Source organism: Ictidomys tridecemlineatus, chromosome 13 (assembly GCF_052094955.1).
Source record: "Ictidomys tridecemlineatus isolate mIctTri1 chromosome 13, mIctTri1.hap1, whole genome shotgun sequence".
Lineage (NCBI taxonomy): Eukaryota > Metazoa > Chordata > Mammalia > Rodentia > Sciuridae > Ictidomys > Ictidomys tridecemlineatus.
In genome coordinates, this window is record NC_135489.1 from 34,646,535 (window position 1) to 34,659,029 (window position 12,495).

Below are 12,495 nucleotides of genomic sequence, written 5' to 3' on the forward strand. Positions count from 1 at the left end.
GACAGTTAAAGGAAAAATTATTTAATTTGCACAGTGCACTAGTGCGCTTTCATCCACAGTGTATGTACATGATTTCATTTGATTCTCACCAACCTATCAGAGACAAGTGGTAATTTTTTTAGTAATTACATAATACTAAACACCCAGCAGCAAAGAATGTAAAAATAGTCCTCTCTTCATATGAAACTCTAATCCTAGTAACTCAATAAGGAGAACTGGTAATACAATTTTGTAAATTTCACTGGGAGCTAAGTAGAATGTCTAAAGAGTGATTCCGCCAAAGGTAACAGCAATATCTCAACACCAACCCCAATCCTCGAAAACAGACAAAAAGACTTGCCTCTGCAGGTAACCAATAACACTGATTGCATTTCTTCTCCCAGGTAATGCGCCTCTAAGGAACTAAAAGTAAATTACCAGGAGGAAAGCTCAGGTTACAACAGTCTACCTAACTCAGGGGGAAAATAGCCCTGTCAAGCAAACATCAAGGATATTGAACTGGGACTACTACCACGGTGATGGAAGGCTCCAAACAATCGCACAATTTCAAGCCCTGCCCTTGGTGACCCGCGATCTACTTGTAAATCACCTTCCTAGGCACCTGATTTTGTAATCAACACCACCAGAACACATCTCTGTAAAACCAAGCTCTACACCCAAAGCCTCAATTCGAAAATGTAACATCACTGAAAGGCCCTTAAAGTCCGACAAAGTCTTGACTTGAGCCTAACAGCATAGACCATGGGCAATTCTAAATCAAGACAAAAAGCTCCCTGCCCGGCCAGCAACTGCCCCGGTCCAGCTCACATCTACTCTTCCTCAACCATAAGCCTACACTCTGTCTGCCTGGGTCACACAGGGAGGGTTGGTGGATGGAGCCTCCCGGTCCCAGGCTGGGCCAAGACTAGGCCATCTTTCAAAGCTCACCGCCAAGGAGGGCAGGGAACCGTCGGTGCAGTGTCGCACACCTGGAATTCCTGTCTGGTGACACCTAAGACCCAAGCGAGAGGGAGCCCGGCACCTAGACTGAGGCCGGACAGCGCGTCTCCGCCTTCGGGTTAGATCGCGCTTTCCCTAGCCACCCAGAGTCCCACGCGACAGCTCGCCCCTAGGCCGGGGGAGGGCGCCGGCGCCCCCTGCCAGCGGGGCAAAAGGATACAGTCGCGGCTCCAGAACGCCGCGGCGCCCGGGCGGGAGGGGCCCGCCACGTCCGCCATCTTGAAACAACCGCCACTCGGGGCGTTGCGCCGAGGCCGCCACGCCCCGGCCCCCAGTCTCAGTCCCCATTGGACGCACGGCGCAGAGGCCCGCCCCCGCTTGCGCGGCCGGCCGCGGCGGGGCAAGAGGGTCAGGGCGAAAGGGAGGCGGGGTCCGAGTGGTGCGGAGTGGAGCGCAGCGCCGGGCCGCGGGAACGAGCGCCGGGAGGAACTACTGTGGCCCGACCAGTTCGGGCCGCCCATCTCCTCTCCGCCGCGCTCTCAGGCGCCGAGAACTACAGCTCCCGGCATGCCGTGAACTGCATGGCCGAGGCGCCGAGGCGGGGTCCGGCCCTCCTTCGGCCCGCCCCGCTTTCCTCGCCGGCCTCAGGCGCTGTCTCCGCCGCGCGCGGAGCCGGGACGCGAGCCATGGAGGAGGCGTCGCCCTCGCTGCTGAGCTGCAGCAAGCCGCACCTGGAGAAGTTGACACTGGGCATCACCCGCATCCTAGGTGAGGGGACCGAGAGCCAGGGGAAGTCGAGTCTGGGAGGAGGGGCCATGGAGAGGAAAAGAGGATGGAGAGGTGATGTGTGGGGTGGACGGCACGACGCTAGATCCTGCGTACGAGCAGGCGTCGCTGCTCTGACATCGGTGGTTGAGGGAAAGAGGGAGACCGGGTGCGTGACCTGGCCCAGTAAGAGTTTGCAGGGGGTGTTCCCAGAAAGAGCTGGGAAGCCGGAAATTCCCCCCCCCCCGCCCACTTCCAGGGTCTGAAAGACCGGCCAAGAAGTGCAAAGGGAAGACAGTAAGCACCTGGCATTTGGGGGGGCCAGGTCTCCCAAGAGGCATTCTTAGCCAAGGAGGTATCCTTGAAACCCAAGCCTTTCTCTGGTACCACAGTGAGCTGGGGAAATGATGCAGCCAACCTCCCTAAGAAAGCATCAACCGCCAAGCTCCTCCTTGTGCTGCACCTAAAGTGGTCAGAAAGGAGTCAAAGCTTGTGCCGCTGGATGGGTTACAGTTTTTCCTTAACTCAGCGTTTATTTAGTAACCACCCTTGATGGGCTAGGGATATAGCTCGGTGGTAGCACCTAGTAAGTGCAAAGTCTGGATTCAGTCTACCACTAACACACACACAATAGGACCCACTACTGTTAGATGCTGGGGTTAGTGATGAAAAACTGAACAGTAGCATGAAACGAGGTCAGTAACCTATCACTGCTCAGAAGTAGGACAGAGGAAGTGATTGGCTTTTGGGGGAAATTAAAGAACATGTCCCAGAGATGATGCTATATTTTCATTGATAAATAAGAGTTAGCCACACTACCAAGGAGGAGAAAGGCTGTCTTAAGCAGACTGAAAAGTATGCCTCACTCAGTGCCTTCCAAATTACAATTATAATATACTTGAAACTTCTCTACTGTGTCCCACAAGTCCCTGTAGGATCTGCTCTCATCTGTTAGTTTTCACTGCTTTGGCCACAGGGTGGCCATATTAAGGCTATGATTTTAAACACACTAAACTTGCTTCTGCTTTAAACTCTTTGCAGTTTGTTTGGCCTTCCACCTGGAATTATTTTCCTCTGAATGTTTCCCTCACAACATTCAGATTTCTGATGAAATTATTATTATGCCAGAGAAGCCCTGAATAATAACATCCATCCTTCCTGCTCTTTCCTTAACTTACTTTTTAAAAAAATGGGCACCACATCACTAATTGAAATTATGAATGTAATAAATTTTTTAATTTGTCTTTTTATAGAAGTCCAAGGTTTATCTTAGAAATGTGCAGTTTAAGATATGAAAATCAATTAATATAATTTGTTAATAGAATAAAAGAGAACCAATACAGTCATCTCAATTGATGCAGAAAAAGCACATGATAAAATCCAACACCGTTTCTTTTTTTTAACCTTTATTTTATTTATTTGTTTATTTTTATATGGTACTGAGGCTTAAACCCAGTGCCTTGCATGTGCTACGTGAGCACTCTACTGCTGAGCCACAACCCCAGCACCCCCAACATCCTTTCTTGATTTTAAAAAGAAAAAAAAACTTAAACTAAAAATACAGTGGATTAGAGATAGAACTTCTTCATGCTGATAAAGGGCATCTGTAGAAAGTCCACAGCTAACATCATGGTGAAAGCCTGACAGCTTTCCCCCTTCAGATCAAGAACAACAAAAAAGTAAGAGGTTCCCAAGTCCACACCAAATTTGATGTTCCCTGGGAGTATTATAAGACAGGGAAGATTGTCATACTCAGGGATATGATTTATTACAGAAAAGGGATAAAAAGTAAAATCAGCAAAGAGAAAGATAATTGTAGGGATGTCAAGTAAACCAGGTGTGAAGCCACAACGAATGTACTTAATTTTTCCAGCAACATGTTGTTATAGTATATCTGAAATGTGTATCAGGAATGCTTACCTGAGGCTAGGATTCCAGAACTTTTATTGAAAATTAGTCATCTAGGTACCTTTCATCTACCAAGCACCAAAACTCCAGACTCTCTAAGGAAAAACAAGTGTTCAGCATAAACCATATTGTTTGCAATAATACTTTAGATATGGCACATCATTCTTATCAGAAGATGATGAGAACCCTCCTTAGATTCAGTTTTCTAGCCAACTTTACAAGAATTTCAGTCTTAGGCCTATTGTATTTGGTCTTTTCTCAATAACAAGAATTCTCCTCTTACCCACTTATGTACACATTGTATTAGAGGTTCTATTCAGGGTAAGTAGGCAGAAAAGTGAAATAAAATCAGAAATAAAGATTTCTCCACTTAAAGATGGTACATTCTTGTATATAGAAAACCCTAAGGAATACATAAAAGTGGGGGGATCCTATTGTGTTAGCTTTTTACTGCTGTGACCAAAATACCTGGTAAGAACAAAGAGGAAAAGTTTATTTGGGACTCAGTTTCTGAGGTTCAGTTCATGGTCAGCTGACTCCATTGCTCTAGGCCTAAGGTGAAGCAGAACATCATGGCAGAAGGGTGTGGCAGAACAAAGCTGCTCAGCTCGTGGCAGCTAAGAAACAGAAGTGCAAGAAAGGGCCAGAAACTAATATAATCCCCAAGGGCACATCCCCCAGTGACCTACATCTTCAGGCCTTGACACCCACCCAACCCCCTGCTTACAGTTACCACCCAGTAATCCATTCGAATTATGCATCAAATGGATTAATTTACTGATGAGATTATAGCCCTTATGATTCAATTATTGCTTAAAAGCCCCACCTGAACCTTGCTAGGGAAGAACTGGGAAATTAATTTGGTTACCATTCACAAAGCCTCTCATATCTTTGTCTGGCTTTGTGGCCAGAATTCTTAAATCATGTAAGTGACAGCTTCCTCTGACCTGTGCATGTTCACCTGTCTTGGAAAGTCTCTTTTCCAAGCCCACAAACCCAAACTCTTTGTATCTGTCAAGGTTCTTAGTTGCAGGCCATAGAATACACTCTGGCTAGAATAAGAAACAATATGCACTTTAGCTAGTTAAGGCTAGAAAGGTATCAATTAAGGGGCAGTAACTTTAAAAAAATTGGGAGACCTGAAGCAGACTCTACAATGAGAACTTTACTGCAAAAAAAAAAAAAAAAAAAAGTGTTAAGTAGTAATACCTGAAGTACCTGCAGTTAATGTAATAAAGAAGCTTAGTATTTAAAAAGTTATGTTGCTGCTGATGCTATCATTGCAATACCCAACCCGATGAGATCAAAATACCTCTGAAATTATGCTTGTGAGAAGGTCTCCTCTCTGCATTTCCCCTCTACATCACCTGCTTATCCCTTTTCCAAACTTATGGGAATTTTGTTTGTCTGAGGAATCCTAAATGCAGTGGAATCTAGGAAATGCAGTTTTTAGCTGTCCAATCTCTAAAATACAGGTGTGCACAATAGGAGGAAGCAGAAGTAGGTGTTCATTGAACCAGTCTGCAGTAACTTCCACATCATCCTTCAAGGGCCAGATGAGCTGTGCATTATTTCTGACATCTTCCTTTCACTTATTCAGTCTTCGTCAACCTCCCTCTGCATTCAACTCCTGTAGTCCTTAGGGTCATTATCACCTATTTTAACATATAATTATATAATCTTGAAGTTTTCACTTTTGTTGCATATTTGTCTTGTTTAACTAGTAGTGAGTTTCTCGAGGTGGTGTCTGCTATTTTAATTCTTAATATCTGGTAGTAATTTCACCAAGTTAAGGATAAAACAAGTCCTTGTTAAATACTCCAGAGATTGTTGACTTGGATTGTTTTCTACTGGGAAGTATGTTACACTGTGAAGTAGTGTTGCAGGGTGACAAACTGCCCCAAAACATATCGACTTCAAACAAATTACTAACATTCCTAGTTCTTGGATTGACTGGGTTTAGCTGGGATACTTCATTTAGGGTTGCTCAAGTGTTTGCAGTTCTATGAAACTGGGATTGAAATTATCTGATGGCTTTTGAACTCACATGTCTGGTCTCCTCAGTGTTCCTCAATATGACCTGTCTCTCCAGAGAGTAGATTGAATTTGAATATGATGACTCAGGACTCAAAGGACAAGGGAAACTGCCAGTCTTCTTAAAGTTTAAGTCCAAAGTTGGCACAGCATGTATTCTATTGTTCAAAGCAGTTACATGTCAACTCCAAATTTAAGGAGGTGGAGAAACAGACTTCACCTCACAATGGAGAAAGGAAGGAAGGAATTGATAGCACCCAACCTAGGAATAAACTACCACAAAGTTTGAAAAGCGAATAATTTTATGTGTCTACTTGCATCCTTGGACACCAGACCTTTGGATATATATTGAAGAGTGGAATAACTGGGTCAAATGGTGGTTCTATTCCAACCATTTGGAGGAATTTCTATACTGCTTTCCAGAGTGGTTGCACCAATTTACAGCCCCACCAGTAGTGTAAACATTTTCCTCCACATCCTTGGATTTTATGATGCATAGAAAGCTTATAATCAGAGGTCATCACTATGCAAACATCCAGGTTGTTGGCAAAGAGTTCTATATTCTGTCCTACTGCCCATGAAGTGTTAGGTTATTAAGACTGATGAAAGCTAGATTCTGAAGTTGTATAGGATAATTTCTATAGAGCTGTGCCAAGGAACATGCAGCAACTTTTGCACTCTTCTTAACTAGACATACTTGGGAGAGACCTGGCTATGTGGCTTAAACTCTCAGCCTCAATATACTTATCTAAAATGTTAATAATAACATTTATTATTCAGTGCCCAGTGGGACAATCTTTGAAGGGATGGATACACAGAATCTTTCATCCCCACCAGTCAGGCACATGGCAAAGACTCATCCATGCCTAATGGCTTGAAGCTCAATCTTTTCCCACTATAGCACAGTGCTTCTAGTATCTTAGAATACTGAACGGGGGCAGGAAAAAAGTGTTTAATTATATGTGTGAAACTTTTTACTTTGCTAAAGCATTCTCACTCCTACTTTCCCTACAAGGGAAATAGTAGTATTCTATCTTACTGAAGGCAAAGAGAAGTGAGGACTCATCTCAGGCCATACAATTACTAAATGAATAAAGAAAGACTAGAGAATAGGCAGAATCCAGAATTTTTAGTTGGGCTGTTAATACATCCTATAATTTTCTGACAACTTGGAGAAAACATTTTATATATATAAAATTTATTTTTCAATATACATGACAGTAGAGTGTATTTTGACATGTTATACCTTCATGAAGTATAACATATTCTAATTAGGAGCCAATTATTGTGGTTGTACATATATGGAGTTTCCTTGGTCACGTATTCCTATAGGAACAAGGAAAGTTATGTCCATTTTGTTCTACTGTCTTTCCTATTCCCATCATTCCCCTCTGTCTAATCCACTGAATTTCTGTTCTCCCTCCCCGCTTGTTGTGTTAGCATCCACATTCAGCCTTTGGTTTGGGGGAATTGGCTTATTTCACTTAGCATGATGGTCTCCAAATCCATCTATTTACCAACAGAAGTCAAAGTCATTTCTTTTTATGGATTAGTAATATTTTGTGTATATATACCACATTTTCTTGATTTGTTCATCTAGGCACTAGGTTGGTTCTATAGCTTAGCTATTTTTACTTGGTCGCTATAAACATTGATGTGGCTGTGTCACTATAATATACTGATTTTAAGACCTTTGGATATATACTGAAGAGTGGAATAACTGGGTCAAATGGTAGTTCTATTCCAAGTTTTTTGAGGAATCTCTAAACTGCTTTCCAGAGTGGTTGCACCAATTTACAGCCCCACCAGCATTGTATACCTTTTCCTCCACATCCTTGGAGGTATACATCATCCTTTTATGATGCATAGAAAGCGTATAATCATAGAATCAGTGAACCACATAAAACTAAATTCGAAGTCTGCCATATTCCCAGAAATTTTAAAAACTAAATTTCAGTTTTTAAATTCTTGTATAAAGTATTTCTAGAGCTTCAAAGTAAACAACCAATATCATTTAAAAATAGTATATTATCAAGTACAAACATGTAGCACTGAACCTACATAAGATGGAATAGAGTATCAGGAAAATCAGAGATGACTATGAGCTGTAGTAATCTGTAGTAATGGTTTTATGGAGGAGGTGGAACTTGAGTGTGGCTTTAAAATATGAGTAGGATTTGGGTAGATGAAGAGAGAAACAAACACATTTGGGTATGTGCATCAGGAAGGGGGATAGCATGTTTAGAAAGGAGTACAGGTTTCATTGTGGAGATGTTGGAGGGATAAAAGCAATGAGTGAACTAACTGACACTGTCCAAGCAGAGGATTTGAACTTGGGAAGAAAGATAAAAATCAAGCATAATAAGGCCCCTGTCTTCCAGACCAGAGGAAGAACTGAACAAAATTGGATAGGAAACAAGCCTAGGTATGGACAAGGTTTTCTGGTGGTATGCTGGGACAGAACAGGAAGAGATTTTGTGGCTTTGGTTTCATCAAGGCTTGCAGTGACCATGATATAAAAGAGTGGTGACAGTAGGAATAATCTATGCAGCATCACACAGAAAAAGGTGGATCATTTTCTAGCGCTGCTATACAAATGATCACACTGGCATATAATAACAAAGTCATTCTCCCACAGTTCTGGAGGCCTAGAGTCTAAATTATGGCATTAGCAGGGACCATGCTCATTTTGAGACCTGTTAGGGATGGATCCTGCCTTTATCTCTTCAGGAGAATTTGGCAGTTTTTATCTTATAGATACATCAGTCCAGTCTTCCATCATCATATCATGAGCTGGAATCTGAGGTACAATTCTTTATTCCTTACTCCAGCATAACAACACTAATTACATCTGCAATAAGCCTATTTCCAAATGAGGTCATATTCTGAGGTACTGAGGTCAGGACTTCAACATATCTTTTTGGTGGAGAATTTAAACCATAAAACCTTTTCTTTTTCTCTTTCTTTTTTGGGGGGATACTGGGGATTAAACACAGGAATTTAATCACTGAGCTACATCCTCAGCTCTTTTTATTTTAAAACAGGGTCTTACTAAGTTACTTAGGCCCTTGCTAAGTTGCTGAGACTAACCTTGAACTTGTAATACTCCTGCTTCAACCTCCTAAGTCACAGGGGTTACAGGCATACGCCAGTATGCCTAGCATAAACCGTAAAAGCTTTTATGACAGACTTTTATGTCTTAGGCTAAGGACTTCAAAATGTTAAGACTGGGAGCTGGGGTTGTGGCTCAGTGGTAGAGTGATTTCCTAGCATGTGGGAGGCCTGGCTTCGATCTTCAGCACCATATATAAATAATAAAATAAAGGTATTGTGTTCAACTACAACTAAAAAAAAGTAATTAAGGGCTAGGATTGTGGCTCAGCAGTAGAGCGCTCGCCTAGCATGGGCACAACACAGGTTCAATTCTCAGTACCACATAAAAATAAAGGCATTGTGTTGTGTCCATCTACCAAAAAAAAAAAAAAGTTTCTCTCTCTCTCTCCTTCTCTCTCTCTCTTTCTCTCTCTCTCTCTCTCTCTCTCTCTCTCTCTCTCTCTCTCTCTCTCTCTCTCAAAAAAAAAAAAAAAATCTTAAGACTGAGTAACCATAGAACAAGTGAAGAATATGGAAGGAGATATTGAATCTGTTTTATTCCCAGATGACTTCTCTTTTATCTCAGAGTAATAAACACAGCTCCACAGACCATATTATTTGGAGATCTTTTCCAGCATTGAGGATAGACATGACTTATTTTGTTCCCAGTATATTTCTAGACAAAAATACATTTCTCATAATGTTAGCTTAGCTTCTAAGCCCTGAAACTCAGAGTAGAATATCATGTTCAGGATGAGTTTTATTTAGAAGAAAAGTTAGCAAGTTTTGCATCTTATAAAAGTTAATGAGGGACTGGGGTTGTGGCTCAGTGGCAGAGCACTTGCCTAGCATGTGTGAGGTACTAGGTTCGATTCTCAGCACCACATATCAATAAAAAAATGAAGGTCCATTGACAACTAAAAAAAATATTTAAAAAATAGTTAATGAGGTACTACTATTCCTTATTTCTTTTCACCATTTCATAAGTATATATATATATATATATATTTAGCTCACTGAGAAGTTTGGTGTTAAATCACTAGAAAAAGATCTTTTTTCTCTTTTCAACAAGTTAAATAAGTAGTGATTGAATGTGAGTATATTCTTTTGGTGTTCTTTCCACCGGGTAGACTGTACCATTGTCTTAGGTTACAAGACTGAGTGTCCAGCCATTTCTTTACTTTTGTCACAGGGGATATAAATGCTCATTAGAGGGGCCAGATGGTTCTAGGACAGCCATCAACAATCAACCTATAGTGTAGAAATGTGAGAATAGGCCAATTGCAACTTTACAGAGGTACTAAAGGCTTATAATGACCATGATGTTCTTTTTCTTCCTCCAGAATCTTCCCCAGGTGTGACAGAAGTGACCATCTTAGAAAAGGCACCTGCTGAACGTCATATGATTTCTTCATGGGAACAAGTAAGTGTTGTCCATCCTCATCTCCCAACAAAGAGAAGTCAACTTACATGCCCCTGAGAAGGAAACGTTAGGGCAGAAAACTTATTTCTACATCAGCCACAGTTGCCTTTCGTTATGGAATGGCCACTTTCCCTGCATGAAGTATGTCTTCCCCCTTCCCACCCCCACAGCCTTGGTAAACCTTTGAAGGCAGTGGATATTGGAAATTATGTACAACTACACTAAAAATCCAACAAGGATAGGAAAAGAAACATATTACTAAGTATCAGGCCAGAATATAGTTAAGTGTTCTAAATAACTACTAATCAGATCCATAGCTAGTGCTTTCCAATTTTCCTCTGGTCTTTCATTTATTCAATAAAACTTTAAAGCTCCAAAAATGGTTCAGGTGTGGTGTTTGCTATTGAACCCGGGGATTCAGTGGTAATTTTTTTAAAAGTCATTGTTCTTCCTCTTGATCTTACTAAGACACAGTATAAATTGTTGCCGAAGTCTGGCTTGGCACAAATCAGGAGCCACTTGTCAAAAAGAAACTAACTTTATTTTTAGAACTACAAACGCCAAACAAAACAGCTCCAGGGAAAAACCCTCAGAGCCCAACTGCCACCACCGGCTTCCACAAGCCTCTCTCCCCCACACCAGCCTCTCAACCTCCCACAATCCTCCTGGTCTTGAGGCCGATTGGCTGGGTCGCGTGGGCGGAGCCAAAGAAGTCCCCCAATGAGCAGCTCCGTGGAGGAGCCAATCAGCTAGATGTTGCTGGGGCTGCTGTGAGCCAATCATCAGCTGGCAGTCTGAAGGGCAGGGAAACAGCCCAATGAACATCACCGCAGAGGAGCCAATCAGCTAGATGTTACTGGGGCCACTGTGAGCCAATCATCAGCTGGCAGTCTGAAGCTTGTTGGCAGCTGGAAGTTTGCTGGGGCCCCTTTGGCTGTGGCTCTCAACAAATTGTTATAAGCATAATTACAAAGTAGACTGAGTACTGTGAAATACAGATGAAGGGAGAATTTTCCAGACCCTGACCTTGTCTGGAGGTTGAAAAAAGGTTTTCCCAAAGAAGCTATGAGAAGTTGTTAACCAGGCAGATGGGATCTGGGAAGAAGGGGCTTTCCATATGTCCCAGAGCTTTGAGATGGAAAGGATTACATGAAATATAAAAATGGAGCACAGGAGAGCAAGATCACAAGGACCAGGACATTTAGGGCTTCATGGATTAGGATTTTTGTTTTTTATCTCGAGAGCAAATGAAATGTTTAAAGTAAGAAACTGAGAAGTTCAGTTTTCTGCTTTGGAAAGATTTGAATAGCTGTAGAGTAGCAAATAGATCTGACTGGCCCTGGTGGCTAAGAAATAACCCTGTGATTTAATAAGTATCTGCTAACACATATCATCTAAGTTATTCTCTATGAAATGACTTATAACCCCACAAAGTAGTCATGGTATCTTCATTTTATAGATGAAGAGACTGAAGCTCAAAGAGGTTAAAGAAATTGTTTTGTGTCCCACAATTAACAAGTGACAGAGCCAGAATTCGAGCTCAGAATTGCCTCCCTTTAAACACATACCCTCTCTCCTATGCATGGCTGTCTCTCTAATAGAAGACAACACTAGGTATCTTGCCCTCAGCAGCCAGGCAGCCCTTGGCTATGTGTTTAGTCCTACCAGCATGATCTGCTCCCACACTGAGCCAGCAGCAGCTTTTCTTGAAGCTCAGTAACTGGTAGTTGAGGTTTTTCTCCAGGACTTCAGCTCAGCAGCACCTTAATTTTTCGCAGGTCTCTCTCAGCTCCCACCTCCATTTCAATTCACAGCTGATAATAGAAAAAGGGAATTTCATATAGTGTCTATTTGTTGAACTCCTTTTTTTTAAAGTTTAATTGACAAATAATTTTATGTATTTATAGGGTTTGATGTGATATTTCAAATATTTCAATGTGTGTGTGTGTGTATATATATATATATATATGTACATTCCATATATGGAATGTATACATATATATACATATGTATACATTATATATATATATAAGCATGATCCAATCAGGCTAATTAGAATTTCCCTCATCTCAGATATTTTTAGCATTTATTTGTGGTGAGAATATTTAAAATCCTTTCTTAGCTATTTTGAAATATACATTTTTAACTGTAGTCACTGTGCTGTGCAGTGGAACCAGAATTTGTTCATTCTAACCATTAACCAATGTTTCCTCTTTCCCCTTCCACACCCCCAACCTCAGGGAACCACCATTCTACTCTACTTCTAAGAGTTTGCCTTTTCTAGACTCCACTGTAAGTGAAATCATACCGTATTAGTTTCTCTGTAGCTGACT

General features: G+C 41.7%; 2 protein-coding genes across 13 annotated transcripts in view; one reads left to right on the top strand and one right to left on the bottom strand.

The window, feature by feature from the left end:
* Kiaa1328 (KIAA1328 ortholog) overlaps positions 1 to 1,470 on the bottom strand; it is a 254,580-nt gene extending 253,110 nt beyond the window's left edge. For 3 of the 12 annotated variants that reach the window (XM_021726530.3, XM_040273708.2, XM_078030104.1), the window contains exon 1: positions 1,160 to 1,468. In XM_021726530.3, the coding sequence (XP_021582205.2) occupies positions 1,160 to 1,460 (301 nt within the window). In that variant the 5' untranslated portion in view covers positions 1,461 to 1,468. The other 9 variants (XM_078030103.1, XM_040273692.2, XM_021726528.3 and 6 more) reach the window with 9 other exon arrangements.
* A 50-nt stretch (positions 1,471 to 1,520) lies between these two features.
* Tpgs2 (tubulin polyglutamylase complex subunit 2) overlaps positions 1,521 to 12,495 on the top strand; it is a 35,059-nt gene continuing 24,084 nt past the window's right edge. Inside the window, exons 1-2 of the mRNA XM_078030160.1 lie at positions 1,521 to 1,707; positions 10,083 to 10,162. Of these exons, the coding sequence (XP_077886286.1) occupies positions 1,521 to 1,707; positions 10,083 to 10,162 (267 nt within the window). The remainder of the gene's footprint in view (positions 1,708 to 10,082; positions 10,163 to 12,495) is intronic.